The sequence below is a fragment of the Malus sylvestris genome, chromosome 11, assembly GCF_916048215.2.
Source record: "Malus sylvestris chromosome 11, drMalSylv7.2, whole genome shotgun sequence".
Lineage (NCBI taxonomy): Eukaryota > Viridiplantae > Streptophyta > Magnoliopsida > Rosales > Rosaceae > Malus > Malus sylvestris.
The window spans coordinates 7,283,986-7,304,035 of NC_062270.1; the positions used below are offsets into that span (position 1 = coordinate 7,283,986).

The 20,050-nt window shown below is 37.3% G+C and overlaps 1 protein-coding gene and 1 pseudogene across 5 annotated transcripts in view; both read left to right on the top strand.

The window, feature by feature from the left end:
- The window catches only part of LOC126589098 (probable disease resistance protein At4g27220), a 52,719-nt gene that overhangs the window by 30,489 nt on the left and 2,180 nt on the right, over positions 1–20,050 (top strand). The window contains exons 1-7 of one of the 5 annotated variants that reach the window (XM_050254297.1): positions 4,612–5,045; positions 5,141–5,236; positions 5,937–6,036; positions 12,878–12,935; positions 14,262–16,986; positions 17,081–17,779; positions 17,870–18,510. In XM_050254297.1, coding sequence (XP_050110254.1) covers positions 14,341–16,986; positions 17,081–17,779; positions 17,870–18,510 — 3,986 coding nt within the window. In that variant the 5' untranslated portion in view covers positions 4,612–5,045; positions 5,141–5,236; positions 5,937–6,036; positions 12,878–12,935; positions 14,262–14,340. Of the gene's footprint in view, positions 1–4,611; positions 5,046–5,140; positions 5,237–5,936; positions 6,037–12,877; positions 12,936–14,261; positions 16,987–17,080; positions 17,780–17,869; positions 18,511–20,050 lie in introns of those variants that run through there. The other 4 variants (XM_050254299.1, XM_050254295.1, XM_050254298.1 and 1 more) reach the window with 4 other exon arrangements.
- Positions 897–1,373, top strand: LOC126590173 (17.5 kDa class I heat shock protein-like; annotated as a pseudogene).

Sequence of the window (20,050 nt, forward strand, 5' to 3'; positions counted from 1 at the left end):
GATATCAAACATGAAGTTATTAAGTAACGATTTCAAAATATGAAACTCGTCCATGGCAAATATCATTATAACTAATGGATACATTATCAATCAATGCTGATTTGTTGTCGTAGAATGGGCTTCAGTTTTACTTTTCCTTATTTAGTTAAAATATTGTTAGTATAGATATGTGTCTTTGCATCCCTTTAACTTTAACAGGTTCGATGATGACCGCTTGCTCAAGAAACAATGACCGCAGAACATTGGAGTTATAGGTTAGTGTCGAGAAGTAATGTACTTGAATGGATGACATAGGCTGCATTTTGCAGTTAGTATTTGGCATGATATGTCGTTTTGTATCGGAAAATTATAGAGCTTTACAATTGAACTGAATTACAATTGAATTGAAGGAGAATGAGTGTGCGTTTTACGTTGATTAGTTTGCTCACGATCTTCATTCAACACTTGTAGAGATGGCAAAAGATCATTCTGAAATCTATTATCTCTTTACTTCAGTTGCTAATTTTGGTGAAATGATGCACCAAGTCAAAGTTTGAAACCAAACCCAACTGAATCATTTGATTCTCAATTTATGCTGAAATTATGCACCAAACCAAAATGTATATTCTAATTCGGATTTTGACACCACAATCAAAAAATAACAAACCAAGCAGAATTGAACCGGCTTGTCTGATTCACCATTTCAATCCAATTTTCCGACCCAAATTCTTTGTTTGTTTGATCAAATCTTCATGGACCATTTTGTCCAACCCAATGACCCCCACCTACCTTCTAGAGCCTGCGAGCTCCTTGGAAACAATCCACGTGTCAGTACTCAAAACCGCCAACCACCATGTCTCACTTCACAAACAAGCTCGGAGTTCCTCACTTTCCCCTCTAGTTTTTTCCGAATAAAGATGTCGATCATCCCAATCAACAAGCGACGAGGCTCCAACGTCTTCGACGACCCTTGTTGGCCCTCGACCGACCTATGGCACCCATTCACAGATTTCCCATTCCCATTCCCTTCCCCGATCTCCAACATCTTCCGAGAATTCAATCCGTTTTCTTCCGTAAACTTCCGACTCAACCGGTGAGAGACCGGAAACGCCCACTTCCTCACGGCAACTCTGCTGGCATTCTCCAACGAGGATGTGCTTGTTTCGCTTGAGGACGAGCGAGTGGTCCTGATCAGCACCGACAGTGGCAGCTTCACGACGAGGATGAAGCTGCCGGACGACGCAAGGATTGAGGAGCTCAAGGCGTTCATGAGCAATGTACCTCTCAATGTGACTGTTCCTAAGGAGGCTGCTGCCACCGGCAGGCACGATGTTAGGGTTATTGAAATTTTAGGCGATGACTTAGGTGATGGGGTCCACCTTTGGATAAATTAAGGTAATGGATAACCTCGATGTGTGAGAATGTGAAAAGTTGTGTATTTGTGATGCTTTTAACTGAGAATATGTAATGGAATTGGAAAAAAAAAAAGTACAAAAAAAAAAAAAGCTTTCATACTGCCAAGATTTTCCCAAAAAACGAAAATTAAAAAAAAATAACAACAGATGCCTTTACTTTAGAACCACCTCCTCTGAAGTAATACCCTTTACATATATTTTTAGAAACTGTTATTAATATTCTTAAAATTTTATTCTACATGCCTCACAAATATATTTTTCTTTCTAATTATAAAAATTTTGGAGTATAAAATGAGATTTTTGAAGTGCCAATAACAATTATCATATTTTTTGTTTTGCTTCTCTATTTATATTGTTAGAAAACTCTGATTAACTCTTCCCCATTAAGTAAAGTTATATGATCATATATTTGCATTGGTGAGGTAACATAATATGTCCTCCTTGTCCATGATAGCATTCAACATTCAAGTTCTCTAACAAGTTTGTGACAATACGTTCCGACTTTACCGAATTTTAATTTCGAAAGGTGGGAATTGACTAAAATGCCCCTATTGGGTTCAGCGGTTATGTGGACGTTTGAGCTAGTGCTTACTTTGTCTTATTTTTTAGTATATCAGGACAGTACTCATCGTTACAAACGCGTGAGCGCAAACTAGACTCAAATTAGACTTGTAACAAAGAAACTACACTAATTTATTAAGAGGGTAAATATGTACATAAAATTGTGTGAAATTCACACGAGTGTGCACGTGAGAAACTATGGACCATTATCCTTTCCGAATCCTTCTCTGCGGATCGTGTAAAATATCAATTCATCCTAATCACTACACATTCTGTAGTTATAAGTGATTTTAAATATTTTATTCTTTTTCCAGCTTGGACGCACAAATCACTGTCCCCACTCTATTTCATCACTTTGCTTTGTCCATCTAAAATGGATCATTATTGATTGAATGATAACAACCCCATTATTAAATCACACAATAGACATCATTGTTTATTTAAAGTATTTGTTGGCTTTTAAAAATTTGTCCTGTTGTGAGATTTTTCTTCTGTTAAATCAGGCTTTCGTTTGGTGTGCGGGAATGTGAAAAGTTTGTCTTTTTGTTTTTTTTTTAATATACGAGATAGAGGTGTGTTTGTGATGCTTTTAGCTAAGATTAATATCATATGTAATGTGAAATTGGATGTTGTGTATAGTTAAACTAGTGTATAATATCGCACTGTCAAAAAAAAAAATGTAAATCATTGCATTTGATATTATCTTTTAATTGTGCATTTAGAATGATAAAGCTTAAGGCATTTGCATTTAATCGGAGAGAGAACAACGTGAGGAATACGGAGAAATTTAATTTTAATTTCAACTTTTATTTTTTTAATTATTTTAGTGGGGATTTAGCTTCGTTGTTGTTTACCTCCAATCTCGACTGAACACGTGTTCAAGTTTTAATTAACCACCAGTTGAAAATGACTCCAACAAATTGGATTAGTTGGACCAAACCACTTACCTATGCCAGCCGAACTACGGACACAAGATCAAGGTAACTCGACGTCAAAAACCACAAATAACCTTCAGACAGGTGCACTTCACATAGAATCAAAATGACATAACAAAGGCAAAATACGAAGTGAAATCTAACAAGGAAGCGCCCATAATATTTTAATTTTCTTACTCCAACCCCCGACCCTCGTCGATCGACCTAACCATCCCTGACTCCTCCGTTGCAGTCACCACCGCACACGGAGGACAACACCAAGCACACCATGTAACCCTCGATAGGAATAATAGGCTGCCGCCCTTTGCTCCTCTGCATTAAGGGCCAACCGTGTGGCAAATACCACGAGCACCGGAACCAGATAATCACGGCGCCATATGCCATAAGCAACTTCCTGCAGCCGCTCTCCTAGAGAAGCCTAGGAACTAGGGAACCCTAGAGAGCAATTAGGACCCTTTTAGCATTAAAAAAAAAGAAAGATTTGACAGAGGAGAATGGCTCGGTGCAACACTCATTGTTGCAGCCATGGTGGATGTCTCCACCTCCAACAACATTCCATTGCAGGGTCTGCGCGAACGCACTAGGGAAAGGAATTGAGCAGGGGGGATGGATCTGGCACCATTTTCTTCGGCGCACACAGATCGGAGCCCAGGATGGGGCGCGGGCAGAATATGAGGGGGTGAGGTAGGGAGGAAAGGTGGGGGAAAAAACATTATTTTAAAGGATAGAAATTAGTGGAGATGTGTTAAAGGTAAAAAAAAATAATTGTGTTGATGTCACCATTATTTTAAAAATATTCATTCAATTTGCATGACTAAACGACTTCAAAATGAGTAAATTTTACTTCATTTTTAGGGCTTGTTTCCTTACTTTAAAAGTAAAAGATTGCACTTTTACTCTAGTGTGCTTTTAGCAAACTATACTTTAATATGTTTTATCTTTAATGAGATTAGTTGTTTGACCGAAAACAAAAGAATAAATATTTTTTAGAGATATTTTTACACAATGATAAAAAAAAAATACGCAACTCTAATTGCAACGCTTTTATTGTGAAATGACGTAAATTGTAATGCCACGTGAGAGTGAGTATGGCCCGAGCCATGTATTGTTGTTTGAAAATTTGGGGCTTGTAAGCAATGCATCCATTTCTCTTTCACTTCGTCTTTTTCTTGTTAAAGAGAATACAAAATGACAAAACTGATCTTGTTGGGTTTAATGGAATTTTACATGGACGTTTAAGCCAGTGCTTAATTTGTCTCATTTCTTACTATATTTGGTAGTACTCGTCGTTATGAATGCATAAACTCAAACTAAATCTAAATCAGACTTGTAACGATTTAAAGTTCGGTAACAAGTGATAAATTTGTACATTTGTGTAAATTCACACGTGTGTGGGGTACGTAAGAAAATGTCGGCAGACAAGTAAAATTACCTATTGGGACGTGGATTGTATGCCCTCCCTTATCCCATCATCTCCTATTTTTGTGATCACAGTTAAGTCACGTCAACATTTTATATTCATTTTTTTTATAAAAATAATAAGATGAAAAATAATACGAATATAAAATATTGACATGATTTAACCGTAACCACATAAAGAGAACAGGAAGAATATGAGATGGGATGACAGACAATCCAAGTGCTATCTATTGGCTTTTTAAAATTCCGTTAGATAAAGCCTTTACGGAGAGTCACCCCACCAATAATTGCACTCTGCTTTTTCTCTCCCTACCTCCCACTCCGTAACATCTCTCTCTCACTAAACCCTCTCTCTCCCTCCCAAACTCTCCCGTCCTCTCTTTTCTCTGTAACGCAGCGAAAGTCACCAAACCTCGACGAATCAACGCTCAAACCACCAAAACATCCACCCTCTTGACCTCGCGAGCTCGAACCCGAGCTCCGTAACCGAGACTAGAGGCTCTGGCTCGAAGCTCCGACGAGAAAGAAACTTCCCGACGAAGTTCCCGACACTTTTCCGACCGCTCCACACCGTTTTGGAAGAGTTTGAAGCCACCACACAACTTCCTAACGTCCCTGGGTCAAGTTTGAGGCAATCCCCATCTCGAAAACACACGGTTTCGAAGCTTTGGGTTTTTGGTCGAGACTTTCAGGCCAATTTCAGTACATTTACATCTGCTTTTTGGAGTTCCAAGAGGTATAAACTTGTTCCTTGTGCTTCATTTCCATATAAAGAACGTATACAAATGGTTGAGAAATGAGCAAGTTATGACCTTTTGAAATTGTCCCCAGTTTCCGTCGATTTCAGGGACCTTCCGGTCTGTTTTTGGCTAAATCATGGCGAGTTAACCGTTGCTAAGGGTACCAATCTGTTCCTCTCATTCCGAGGTATCATTTCCATTCTGAAGCACTCCATTTTGTTGAGATATGCGGAAGTTATGATGATTTTAAAATTTCCCAGAAACCGGCGAGAAACTGCATAGTCCGACGATCCGCGACCGGAACCTGGTAAAAAGTAAATGAAAAAACGCAGTTCTAAAACAACTAAACATGTAATTGCATATCATTCCTAAAACACAGAGAAATTTGTGAGAGTGGCCTAAATAGACAGAAAAAGATATGAAATGAAGTTCCTTTGAAATCGTAACCAGTAAAAGACCCGATCATGTTCAGGAAAGGTAACATCACATATCTAACTTAAACTAGGGAATGTCATACTTAATGCGATCATAGCTAATAACTTTTACTTTTTACAAACTGCTAATTACTTATAAAGCACCAAGTATTTGAATTTTTAAATTAACCTGGTGAGATTCAACCGTCGATATTCCCCGCCAGTTCTGACATCCACACCAATCAATGTAGTAATTCTTTATCCTGTACTTTGTAAAATTATCTTTCCTATCTAGAATGTGAATAATCTTTATATTACTGCAATTTTATATATGCTTTGAATTTATATTTATGTAGTACGGGTACATTCTGCACACGCACCCTCACTACTAGTTTAAATTACTTATACGCTTCGGTTTTATTTATTCAAATTTTTACTCATCATCTATACTTTTTGACTTTCGTCACTTTTCAGATGTCGGCTAGTACGCCTTGACTTCGGTTGGGGTGTGTCAAAATTCGTGAAGCATCACTACCAGTTCCAGACATATGTATTGTGTTGAATTACAATACAGGTACTACATATTTCTCGGAAACTATTTCTTTCAAATATTTGTTGTTTTAGACGTTTGTTTTTACTCTGCCTGACCAAGAAATAAGTGTGTTGGTTTTACATTATAATGCCTACCAAATACTGTATTTCGACTGAGCTACAATACTAACAAACCTCAGGAAACTATCACCTATTAAAAATAATCAACTAAAAGTGAGTTAATCCCCCTTATAATCGAGTTTTTATTGTTTTCTAAACAGGAAAAAAATATGGATTGGGGTAGCTAGTAGAAATGAACAAATAAAATATCATGTGACAATGAGTTTTGGGACCATACAAATGATGTGTTATTTTATCATGCTATACAAAAAGTTTGAAATCAAGTCTGCTATGCAATGGTGAAATGTAAACTATTCAAAATTTGCATACTGTAAAATAATAATGATAAAATAAATATACACATGCACTAAAACAATCAATTGAAAATATGACTTTACCCTCAAGGTTCAATTTTCTTTAACTAAAACCCACCATTGTATATTCTCCTGAAAAAACTTAATAACTAGGCTCCAACTCAATTTTTTTTTTAATTAAGTTTGACTTCGCACAATTTTTTATTTTTGGATGCCTAAAATACAGCTAATAATTTATGTCGGATTAAACACAATATTTAAGCCTCGTTTGGTACACTGTATAACACACCGGATATGATTAATTATACGGTATCAGGTGTTTAGTGTCTCCATGTATTAAATAGTCAGCCGACTAAATACTCTGACACAACCTATTCTATACGGCTGACACTTGCTTAACTATCCTTTCCGGAACCACGATATTATTTAGTCGGGTTGAAAACATGGTTCTCTCGCTCTTCTCCTTCAGATGCCAGGTTCTCTTCCTTCTTCTTCTCTCATCTGAATCCCAGGTTCTCCTTCGAATCTTCTCTTCCTTCTTCTTCGTCTCTTCCCCCTTCTCTCTCAACTGAATCCCAAGTCCTCCTTCTTCTTCTCTCTGTTCCGCCCTTCTCCTCCTATTTTTCTTCTTCTTCTCTGTCTGTTCTGCCATCCTCCTCCTATTTTTCTTCTTCCAGATCCAAAAAATAAAAAATAAAAAATAAAAATTGATCTGTATGGTGAAAATTGCAAAGATCCTAAATTGGGTATGTTGATAATTCGAACCCAGTTGAAGAAATGGGTTGAGCAATTTTTATATACTCCTAGCATCTGGAATAAAGCTTGATGAATTCATAATATCAATGCTTGTGCTGGTTTGGCTGCAACAAGATCTGGATTTGATGTAATTTTAGTACTGTTCAAAATTCATCGTTCATCAATATAATAATATTTTAAAGTCTTTCTTATCTGATAGAGTATCCAACCAAACACAGTATAAATAATATGATTATTAGTCCGATATTACACCAAACGTCCGCCTAATTTAGTCAGTATTATCCGATGATTATTTATCATATCCGACTGAAATAGTCAATACAGTCTGAGCTGCCAAACGATGCCTTAATGTCATGATTAAATTGCATTATAGTAATATAATCATACGATACGAGGGATTTATTCCGTTTTATTTATTTCCTTTTAAACTCTTTAGTTGCTTTTCGTATATAGGAGTGTTTTTGGTTTAGCTTTTCCCTTTTCAAAATGTGTGAGGATTAGTTAGCAACTTAATATACGAATGTTATATTTTCAAAATTAATTTATCAATATTTTATATATAAATATAGGTAAATTATTTTACTACACATATATAATAACAATAACATGTTGAACTACAAAAAAGGTGCAATTACAAATATATCTAAACAAATTCAGTTCCAATTGTGCCCACGCGTTCGTACTGACGAACATTACGAGGATATGCTAAAAGGATGGGTCTATTCACTTAGTATGTGTGTTTAGGTCAACCCCAAAATATAAATTAATTAGGCATTATGCCTAATTAGAAAATAATAAAACATATGGACCAATTGCACACTTATTTAACAAGTCCAGTGAAACCATCATTATCACAGTCTGCAACCTACGATACTGACAACGCACTTGAAAACAAGTTGTGAAGTCCTAAGGGTGCAAAATAACCATTTTGCCCCTCGTCGTGAAACGTGTGCAACTCTTTAGTAAGGACGAGTACTATCTCAAAACGACAGAACATGGACAAAAGTGAAAAGAACTCAAATGTCAACGTAGAATTTTCACTTAGCTAGTCAGGAGCATTTTTGTAATTTTACAATGTCAGAGAATAAAATAGAAAGGATAGGATGTAACAATCTACCTCTTTAAGAAATTTTGTCCCTAAAATTTCACATCATACAAGATCTTACTCGAAGCACAAGTATGCATATAGAGTTTTCATGTGCCTCTTTTGTCTATGCGCCGCTATCTGATGCTTATCTGGTATTCTGGTATTGTCCATCTCCATGCCACATGTATCCTGGTCCTAAGGCATGACTTCTTGGTACTGCATAGTATTTCTAGTATAAGGAACCATATCGTCTGGATACTGGTTAACAACTTATGGATATTAAACAATGTCCTGGTAGTGGATAGCGCAACACCATTATGGGTGGGTTGTTGATGAGGGTCGTTTCCCATGAGTACGTTTGGTTGATAGAGAACTGCTATTGTGAGCTGATTTCATTGTTTGGGGGCACTTTTTAGCCTCGTATTCTTGCTGACCGCATATGTGACAACCTATACTCTATTCCTGTATTTGTCGTAATGAGGGGTGTTGCATCGAAAGCAATTATTGCACCGGTATTATTGAAATTGCCCTAAGGGCGAAATTTGGAAGCCGCTGGATTTACTTCCAAAATTGGGTATATTGGAACTCGATTCTCCATTAAAAGATCAAAAATTATAGCTGCTTCTTTTGAAAAATTGGTTCTGTTGGTGAGAAAAAGGACACTGGTGTTCTTTCGTCAAGTGCTACCACTCTCATCACCAACATTGTCACTTGGGACATTATCGAAATTCTCAAAGCAAAGTAAAGCCTTGTAGAATTTCTTGTGTGTGGTACATGGTGTAGATGCTGCCAAGAAACAAAACTGCTTGCGGATCTGTTATTTGAACTGGTGGTAACGATTGTTGGACAATAGCAAGACATATCATTGAACTTCTGATGGTACTTAGCTACATATATTTTGCTTGTGTAGGTCCATGAACTCGTTTTTTTTTTTTTTTCGAGTCTTGTACTCCGAGAACTCTGCATGTGTAACTTTATCTTACACTGCCGGTCCCAAGCCCAGATAAAGGAGGAAGGGGAGGGCGTCAGGTAGTCGATAGTCGGCATTCATATTTTATGTTGAATCCTTATGATAATGAATCCTGAACGAAATTACGCTAAAGCTAGGTCGTCACCCGAAAGTGGTGTGCTTTGTGGCCCGAACACGTGAAAAGTGAGTAAGTGTCGCAGTATTTCCACCCGCACCCAGATGCTGTGTTAAATGAGCAAGGGGGCCATAGAAACTTCTTTTTGAACGATGCCACTCAAAGTTGTTTAGAAGGGTTTGCTCCTATCAACTTTACACATGACACGCAAAAGAGGTACTTTGCCCTTATTAGACGGGGGAGGGTGAAGAAGCTAGGACATGAGGGTATAGTTCAAGATAGTAGAATGTGTTTAGGAACGTGGAATATAGGTACCTTAACGGGAAAATCTATGAAAGTAGTTGAAGTTACGGTAAGGAGAATGATAAGTATTATGTGCCTACAAAAAACTAAGTGGGTTGGTCTTAAGGCAAAGGATCTCGAAAACTCAGGTTGCAAACTTTGGTATTCGGGCACAAATAGAATGAGAAATGATGTTGGCATCATCATGGACAAGACCTTGATACGTGATGTTGTAGATGTCAAGATGGTAGAAGATAGAATTATGGCAATCAAAGATTGTAATAGGACAAGAACTCATCAATGTGATTAGTGCGTACGCACCTCAAGTAGAGTTGGATACGAGTTTGAAGGAGAAATTTTGGGAAGATCTTGGAGACTTGTGCAAGAAATTGCTCAGATAGAGAAGGTATTTACAGGAAGAGATTTAAATGCATACATGGGCAAAGAGACAAGCAACTATAGAGGTTTTTATGGTGGTCATGGTTTTGGGGAGAGAAATAGGGATGGGGAAGCCATCTTGGATTTTGCAATGGCATATGATCTCTTCTTAGCCAACACCTTCTTTAAGAAGAGAGAAGAACATGTGATCACCTACAACAGTGGGTAAAAAACACAAATATATTTTTTTCTAATGAGGAAGGGGGACCGTATAACTTGTAAGGATTGCAAAGTTATACCGGGAGAGAGCTTGGCTAATTGACATCCTTTATTGGTGATAGATGTACATATCAAAAAGAGAAAAAAGAATAAGACCTTGAAGTGCCGAAGGACTAGATGGTGGAATCTAAAAGGAGAAAAACAAGTCATTTTCAAATAGAAAGTAATCACCCAATGCGTGTGGGATAGAGGGCGAAGCTAGCCAAATGTGGGATCCCATGGTTAGTTGTATCGGAAAAGTAGCAAAATGGGTATTAAGAGAGTCCAAGGGCTTTGCTCCACACTAAAAAGAATCTTGGTGGTGGAATAAGAAGGTACAAACAAAGGTAAAGGCTAAGAAAGAATGTTTTAAAACCGTATACAAGGATATGACCGATTAAAAGAGTGAAAGGTATAGATTAGCCAAGGAGGAGGCGAAGAAAGCTGTGAAAGAAGCGAAGCTAGCGGCTTTTGACGATATGTATAAGCGACTAGATAACAAAGAAGGAGAGTTGGATATCTATAAAGTAGCTAGAGCAACGGAAAAGAAGACAAGGGACCTAAACCAAGTGAGGTGCATCAAGGATGAGAATGGAAAAGCTTTTACTAAAGAGAACGCGGTTAAAGACAGATGGAAATGTCATTTTCACAATTTTTTCAATGAAGGACATGAAAGTAGTATTTCTTTGGGGGAGTTGAGTAACTCAGAAGAGTGTAGATACTACTCATTTTACCGTCAAATTAGGAAGGAAGAAGTGGTTGTAGTTTTGAGAAAAATGAAGCATAGAAAAACAGTGGGCCCAGATGATATACTGTTCGAAGTGTAGAAAGTCTTAGGAGAGGGGTATAGTATGGCTCACAAACATTTTCAATAGGATTTTGAATATGAAGATGCCAAATGAGTGGTGAAAGAGCACTTTGGTGCCTATCTACAAGAATAAGGGCGACATACAAAATTGCATGAACGATATTGGTATTAAGTTGATGAGTCATACAATGAAGCTCCAGGAGATAGTAATTAAGCATAGACTGAGGCAAGAGACATGGGTCTCAGACAACCAATTCGGGTTCATGCTAGGGCACTCAACCATGGAGGCAATCTATCTCTTACGAAGATTGATGAAAAGATATAGAGATATGAAAAAGAATTTGCACATGGTCTTTATAGATTTGGAAAAAATCGTACGATAAGGTCCCAATAGACATTTTTTTGGAGGATTTTAGAGAATAAAAGAGTACGAGTAGCTTTGGTAATAAATGAGCTAAGGGGACCTATTCAAGATGATATTCCTTGGTGTATGGTTTTTGCAGACGATATAATGTTGATAGATGAAACTCAGGAATGAGTAAATGTGAAACTTAACCTTTGAAGAGAAATGTTGGAATCTATAGGTCTTCGCCTAAGTCGGTCAAAGATAGAGTACATGGAATGCAAGTTCAGTGCAAATGGAGGCTCAAATGAGTTAGGGGTGAGGATTAGACAGAAGCATTTATCGAGCATTATAGCCAACCGTTAACTAATCTTGTTTGACTAGAGCAATTTGACCGATAAGGACATGTCAGCAGACTGACAACTTTATGGCATAGGGCTCTAGGAGCAGACTTACTTATACATCAACTCAGGCCACATGTTGGCCACCAATCGAAGGCAAAAGTCTAGGATGATGTAAAGGTAGTCGGACCGCCACTCAGAAGAAACACAATTGACTTGTCAAGGCCGAGCATGTCGCTTGGTACACATTGGCTCATAAAAAGATGTAATCCCGACAAACAATAAAGATGCTGGCATGTCAGTCTATGTTGGTAGCTCATTTAATTTCATATGAGTAAAGTAGGTGAGCCAATGATTGTTTAGGCTCACTTAAGGCCTAAATGAAGTTAAAGAATGTCATTCGGTTCGTGAGGAATCTAAATGAAGTTTAGGATTTCATTGTTTGGATTTCATCATTATTGTAGGTATTAATAAAGTTTATTGACATAGGGTGCTTTGGCATAGATTGTAAATAGTTTGTAATTATACGTTATTTCTTTGTCTACATGTCAACGGATTTTAATTTCGGATTTTAAATATAGGTGGGTTTTTGTGTAAAAAAAATAAAACTTGCAAGGTCTCTCTAAATAGCCTTATATGTCAACTAAAAATTTATATATTTTAAATATGGGGTAATCTCAGTTTACTACCTCGAGTTTTTTGGTTTTGAGCATTTCATGCAGCAAGTTTTTTTCATCCTAGTCTAGTATATAAAGTCATAATTTTGAAACACTTTTATCTATCCGTTACAACTTTTGTTAACTGATGACGTGGTACCCACATGGACATGATTGGACGTCACGTGTCAATATAGGCCTACATGGATATTAAAAATTAAAAATTAAAAAAAATCCCAAAGTTCCCCCTCCCTCTTGGAGTCCCGTCCCAAATGCCTCCCACTTTCCCTCTTTACCTTCCCGACCCACCCAAATTGCGTATCCTACAAACCAGAAGACCCAAAACTTCAAACATCAAGAAGCCGAATTTCGTATTGTTAGAAAGTCAATGTAATTAGATAGAAAGGAATTATATAATTGATCTTTATTTGATACTTTCCATTGATGTATTCCTAGATTGTAGGTCTTCCTGTTGTACAAGGAAAGCTATTGGGCGATGGTGGTGGAGTTTAAGGTAACTGTGAGGAAGACAATAGGGTTTGGGATTTTATTTTTTATTAGTATTTATTTAATTTCTATTTCTATTTTTTTTTAAATTCACGTGGGCATATATTGACACGTGGCTCCCATTTATTGTCCATATAGGCGCCACGTCATCAGTTAAAATAGATTGTAATGGAAAACTAAACGGATATATGAAAGTGTTAACTTTAAGTACCAAATTGGGACGAAAAAAACTTAATGGATGAAATGTTGAAAACCAAGAAATTTCAGTATAATAAATTGAGATTAATCCTTTAAACATACGATGATCTTATATTCAAATACTATCAAAGCATCAGCACATAATTTTTTTTTTTCATAAAATAAAAATACAACTTAGATTTAAGAGTAAATTGGAGAAATGGTCCCTTTAACTTTGATTGAATTGTAGCTTTGGTCCTTGAACTAAAATTCCATTGGATTTAGTCCTTCAACTTGACAAAATGTGGAGCATTAGTCCTTTGGTACTAACACCGTGAGATTTTCCGTTACTATGATGACGTGGCCTTTGTGGGCTCCACATTTTTGTTGATGTGGATGCCATGTGGGCTAACAAATTTATAAAAACAAAAATACAAACACAAAGAAAGGAAAAAGAAAATACATAAAATAAAAATGATTTAATTTTCTCTCTTCCATCTTCCTTCCGCCCACCTCCTTCTCCAAACCCAGCCGCCATTGTTGCACTCTCCCAACAACCAAACCATAAAAAAGTTCAAATCTATATTTGGAACACAATCTTCCTTTCCAAATGACTTCACACAATGACCTCCATCCTTGCAGCCTCAGTCCACGCTGCCTTGACAACCTACAATCGAAACCCTCACCGCACAGAGTTCGGAACTTTGTGGGCTACGGGTTGGGGATCGGCTGGGTTGTGGGGATTGGGAGATGGAGGTGGGAGGTAGGCTAGGGAGTTGGTCAAAGACTCAAAGGTGAATGGGTGGACTGCAAGAGTTGGTGAAGTGCGGGTGGGTTTATAGAAATTTTTTTTTTAATTTTATCTTTCCTAATTTTTTTTTTAATATTTCTAAGCCAGGTAGTACAGAATTATTTAAGTGTGGTGCCCATAAACCTTCCACTCAAACACTCTTAACGGAAAATTTAACAAAATTGACATCAGAGGACCAATGCTCCACATTTTATCAAGTTTAGGGACCAAATTTAATGGATTTTTTGTTCAGGGACTAAAACTACAATTCAATCATAGTTTAGGGACCATTCTTCCAATTTACTCTAGATTTAAACATGACAAAAATATCTGATTATTAATGTTGTGTTGCTTGTTTTGTTTTAGGCGAGCACTGAGCACGAGACTTACAAAAGCTACCAACAAAGAGGAGCATTACAGCCGTAGTCTTTGATTTCAGAAGGCAATGGAAATTATAATTGCAATTGCCTCAAAAATTGGACAGTACTTGGTCAAACCGATAGGAAGAGAGTTTGGCTATTTGTTTAATTACCATTCCAACCTTGAAAGTCTTAGGGGTGAGATAAAAAAGCTTTTTGACAAGAAAGATGGAGTGCAGGGATTGGTAGATGCCGCCAAAAGGAACGGTCTAATCATCAAACCTGATGTGCAGAGTTGGCTACAGAATGTGAACGACGACATGGTCAAAAAAGTGTTGCAGTTTGAGGTTGAAATTAACAAGCGATGTGTGTGTCAGTGGAGCTTGAGTCGGAAAGCCTATAAGATTAAACAAGATGTTCTTCAGCTCCAAAACGGAGGAACATTTGAAAATGTGGCCCATCCTGCACCTCCACCAGCGATATGGTCAACATTCGAAAAAGGTTTTAAGGATTTTCAGTCCAGAAAGGCAAACATGAATGAGGTGATAGAGGGTTTGAAGAGGGAAGAAGTACGCATGATCGGGATTTGTGGAATGGGGGGTGTGGGTAAAACCACAATGGTAAAAGAAATCATCACAAGATTGGCAAAACTGAACCTGTTTGATAAAATTGTAATGGCAACTGTGTCTCATAGTCCAAGTATTAGGACGATCCAGTCGGAAATTGCAGACGAAATAGGTTTGCAATTTAAGGAGGAATCCGAGCCCGGAAGAGCACGAAGGCTACATGGGAGACTCATGGGCATAGAGAGGATCCTGATTGTATTAGATGATGCATGGACAGAGCTTGGTTTTGCGGCTATAGGACTTCCTTACGGAGATGCTCATAAAGGGTGCAAAGTTTTGTTGACATCACGAGATTCGGACGTTTGCAACAGGATGGGAAGTCAACAAATTATTGCAGTCCCGATTTTAACAACAGAAGAATCACAGGAGCTCTTTCGAGAAATGGTAGGTGAATCCTTCAATAATCCTGATTTACGTTCCATTGCACAAGATGTCTTGGAGGAATGTGGAGGTTTACCTATTGCAATTGTAACTGTTGGGAAAGCCCTAGAAAAGAAAAACAAGCATGAATGGGATGATGCCCTTAATCAGCTGCGAAATTCTACCCCAGTGAACATTCCTGGAGTGAATGACAAAGTTTATTCTAGCATAAAATGGAGTTATGATAGATTGGAGAGTGATGAAGCCAGGTCATGTATTTTACTTTGTTGTATATTTCCAGAAGATTATGATATTCCAATTGAGTATTTGGTTCGATATGGGTGGGGTCGAGGATATTTTAGCAACTGCTTTACTTTGGAAGATACAAGAAATAGAGTGCATTCGTTGGTTGATCAACTACAAAGAAGGTTTTTGTTGATAGATAGTAGCAAGAGGGAGACTACGAAAATGCATGACATAGTTCGCGATGTTGCTATATCGATTGCTTCAAGAGATCCACATGGATTTCTGATAAGAAGTAATGCTGAAAATAATGGGTGGTCAAATTTGGCTACATATGACCATTACACTACAATCTCACTTGTTGGCAAATTGGAGATTCCAGTTGGTTTGAAATGCCCAAAACTTGAGCTTCTACAGACGATGAAAGGACGTTTTTCAGAAGGTAGCGTGGACATCATTTGTGATGCGATGGAAGAACTGAAGGTTTTAGCTTTGGTGGGAATGGAAATGGAAGACCTGGGCTCATCAAGATCACTAGGAGTACTGAAGAACCTGCGGACCTTGTGCCTAGATGGGTCTAAATTTGATGGCATGTCTACTGATGTTATTGGGAGTTTGGAGAATTTAGAAATCCTCACCTTTCGGGATTGTGATTCCATGCGTGAGTTGCCGAGGGAAATTGGACGACTTAAACAGTTGAGGTTGTTAGATACGACAAACTGCAGGAATCTTGAGGTGATTCCACATGGTATCTTCTCCAGCTTATGTAGACTTGAAGAGTTGTATATGCTTGGTAGCTTTAAGAAATGGGAAATTGGAACAGGAAGAGAAGATAAGGGGATGGCAAGCATTTCTGAGGTGATGTCTCTGTCTCATCATTTGAAGGTTCTAGCCATAGAGATACCCAGTGTCATCCACTTGTTGCCAAAAGACATAGTCTTGAAAAGCCCAACAATTAGATTCGCTATATGCTTTGCAACATGGGGAGGGCATTTTTCGGAGATGAGTACTTGTGCATTCGAAAATTGTTTGGGGATTAGTAAAAGTGATGCAAGGGAGTTGGAGAGTCAAGCAGTTAGACTTTTGTTGAAAAAGTGTAAAAAATTGTATTTGTACAGTGTGAAGAATTTCTCTGTCCTCACTGATTTAGACCAAGAGGTATTTCAAGATTTGAATGATTTACGTCTTGTGAATTGTCCAAATACCGAGTATCTTGCAAATGGAATAAGTACGATAAACAAGCTAAGATTCCTTCAATTGGAAGGTTGTGGTGTTTTAAAATATGTCTTTTCACTATCAGCAGCAAGAAACTTGGTACAACTCCAGAAATTAGATATTGGTGGATGTGATCAAATAGAAGAAATTGTGTCGAAGCAGGGGAGGGAACATGAGGAGGAAGCCGATATGATATCTTTCCATAAATTAACAATTTTGAGTCTCTGGTGTCTACAGAGTTTGGTTGGTTTCTTCCAAGCCAACAAGCTATACTCCAACCAAGAAGAGGTATGTCCCACTCTCCAATCTCTATGATATGAGGAGGCGGCCGATATGTGGAAATTTGAAATTGTGTTAACTGATAATGATTTTTCTTTTTCAGGAAACAACGGCAAGGGTTGAGCATCAATCTGCAGGCATATTTGAAAAAGCAATATTTCCATCAAAGTGCATTTCATGGTTTCCAAGTTTAGAAGAGGTACACTTGAAGCGTGTGAAGTTTGAAGGCGTGCTATTTGATCTGAAAATCCATAGAGTTATGGATGGGCAGACAACTCCAATATTTCCCCAGTTACGTAAGTTGGAGATATTCTTTTGTTCGTTAACACACTTGTGGAAAAACATTCCATCTGGATTTCAGGGCTTCCAAAATTTGAGATATTTGGAAATGGAAGGATGTTCTGGTCTAGAATATGTGTTCTTGCATTTAATTGCCCGAGAACTTTTGAATCTTGAAGAGGTAAAGATATCTGGATGTCCGGACATGGAAACTATAGTTAGAATCACAGAGGAAAATGAAGAAGAGGCGACAAAATACATGAATTTGTTTCCGAAACTGAACACATTTGAACTAAAAGCCCTGCCTCGTCTCACAAGTCTATGGTCATCCACAAAAAATATGCACGTGAAAAAATGTGAAAATTTGAAGACAGTGGGTGCTGTAATTCCACAAAGAAAGAAGTTAGAGAATAAGTCTGAGATGGATTCAACAAGTCATGATTTCAGCACTTCTCGAACACCATATTCAAGAGCAAACGCCCACCGCTCCATTGAAATATTGCCACGTCCAATTAATTTGGAGGTAAGCTTTTAAATCAGGTTCAATTAACCTCTATAAGTACAACTTTTAATTAGTATTGTATCATCTTGTTGATCGTGTTTAATTTTCTAGGTTACACCAACTAATATTGAGGACTCAAATGATGATGATAATCTCGCAAATCTTCGTGTCCATGACTGTGCATCATTGGAAGTGATTTTCCAACTCAAGGGACTAAAGCATGAAGAAAGTAGTCACTCCGTTGAAGCATTCAATAAATTAAGGTCCTTGCACTTATATGCATTGCCAAGTTTAACGTGTCTTTGGGAGACAGGTAGTTCACAACAGATGTTCACAGGTAGCAGCTTCGGAAACTTGAAATCGGTGGAGGTCCATCGTTGCAACCAGTTGAAATACTTGTTTTCTTCGTCCATAGTCAAACTTCTTGTGAGTGTAGAGAACATAAAAGTTCATAACTGTGAGCAGATGGAAGAAATCGTTGCCGCAGAAGAAGAAACAGCTGAAATAATTACATTACCTAAAGTGAAGTCCATCAACCTTATGTGGCTGCCAAAACTCAAGTATTTTTGTGGTGAAGCTTATACTTTGAATTTGCCGTCTTTGGAGTTATTGGAGGTTGTGAAGGTCCAAAGCTTAAGGCCATTTGATCCTCAGCATGTTGACACGCATAATCCCTGGTTGCAAGTAAAAACCGCATTTCGACAGGAATGGACGGGGACCTCAATGCCACTAAGGAATATTTATGACACAAGGTATGCTTTAAATTAATGTTTCTAATTTACAGTGACTTTTGTGTCCACCTGGAAGACCGCATCATTAATATACAACCACTGAACCAAGAAAGATTTTCTCCTAAACAATTACGTCAATATATAAACTTTTAGAGACTACAGTAATGCTTCAAGCTGTTTGTTCCAACTCTTTCGATCCTTGATGCATGCGTGGGATTTCTAATGTTTTTACGAAGGACTGAAGAATAGCTAGGTTGATAATTTGCAGTATGTGAGCTATATATGCTCAATCTTAAATTTCTATTTATTCAACCAACAAATACGTTCTGGTTTCGAGCTACAAGCATAATATGATAAGGGGTATGCTATCCACACATCCCTTTTTACTTCTCACACACCCCTTGTTAATTTATGTCCATTGATCTTCTTCAATTCATCCGATCCGACGGCCGAAAACCAAAAAGGTGTAGGAGAAGTAAAAAGGGATGTGTGGATATCACACCCATATGACAAACACCACCAAAATTTTGACTACAAATTTAGTGAAAGCATAATCAAAAGTTGGCTTAGATCAGTAGTTTTTACTCCGACAAATATCTCTCAACCAGGTGTAAAAATAGAGACACGTTTGTTTGGGATCTTATCAATAGGTAGTTCCTTCTCCATTTTTTTGTAGGTATTCTTGTAAATATCCTGAGAATGAAAACAAATAATTTTTTTAATTTCCATAGCACACGTATAGGACATCAAGATAATCAAAATTGAAACTCATAATCTGACCAAAATTTAAAAATCGCACGATGAAAATTTCAAAGGAAGAAGTTTAAAAAACTAAAATTGACTTAGAAATACTAAATACAAACTCATATATACATCCTGAAAGCTGCAGTAGACCGCATCAAATTCATCACCTAAAAGATAAACCGTAAAAATAACCTAAAAACTGAAAAGGTAAATTTAGATTGAGATTTACCCAAAGTTACTCAAACCTATGAACTTTAGAGCCTAATAAAATCGTCTTGACCCTATAACAAAAAGCACCAAGATTTTAACCACAAAAGCTATAGCACATACGTTTCAAAGGCGAAAACCCATGGAAGTGAAAAGAAAGAAGCTTACACCCAGATTAATTTCCTTTTTACGCCTGGGGAGAGGGAGAGGGAGAGGGAGAGAGACAAGAATGGCAAAGCTAAAAAAGCCAAAAATTTGAAAAAATAGAAGAATGATGACTCGGACTTTGCTTAAACCTGTTTTTCCCACGTTGGTTTCGTATATAAATATATAATTTTGTGAGATATTAATTCTTTTCATCTCATTTTTAACTTTCTTAGATATTTTTTTAAATATAATTTTGTTAGATTAATATTTTCTCCGAAAATAGAAGAGGAGTGGAGTATTACATGACCTCTTTTTTTTTAAAAAAAAAATCAATAAAACACAACTAAAATTGAACACAACTAATATTTGTAACACACTCACCACTGTTGAACACAGTATCAGTTTTGCATTTCTTCTGGTACGCGGGTTCTTGGTAATTTTTGTTTCTACAGTTGTTCATCGT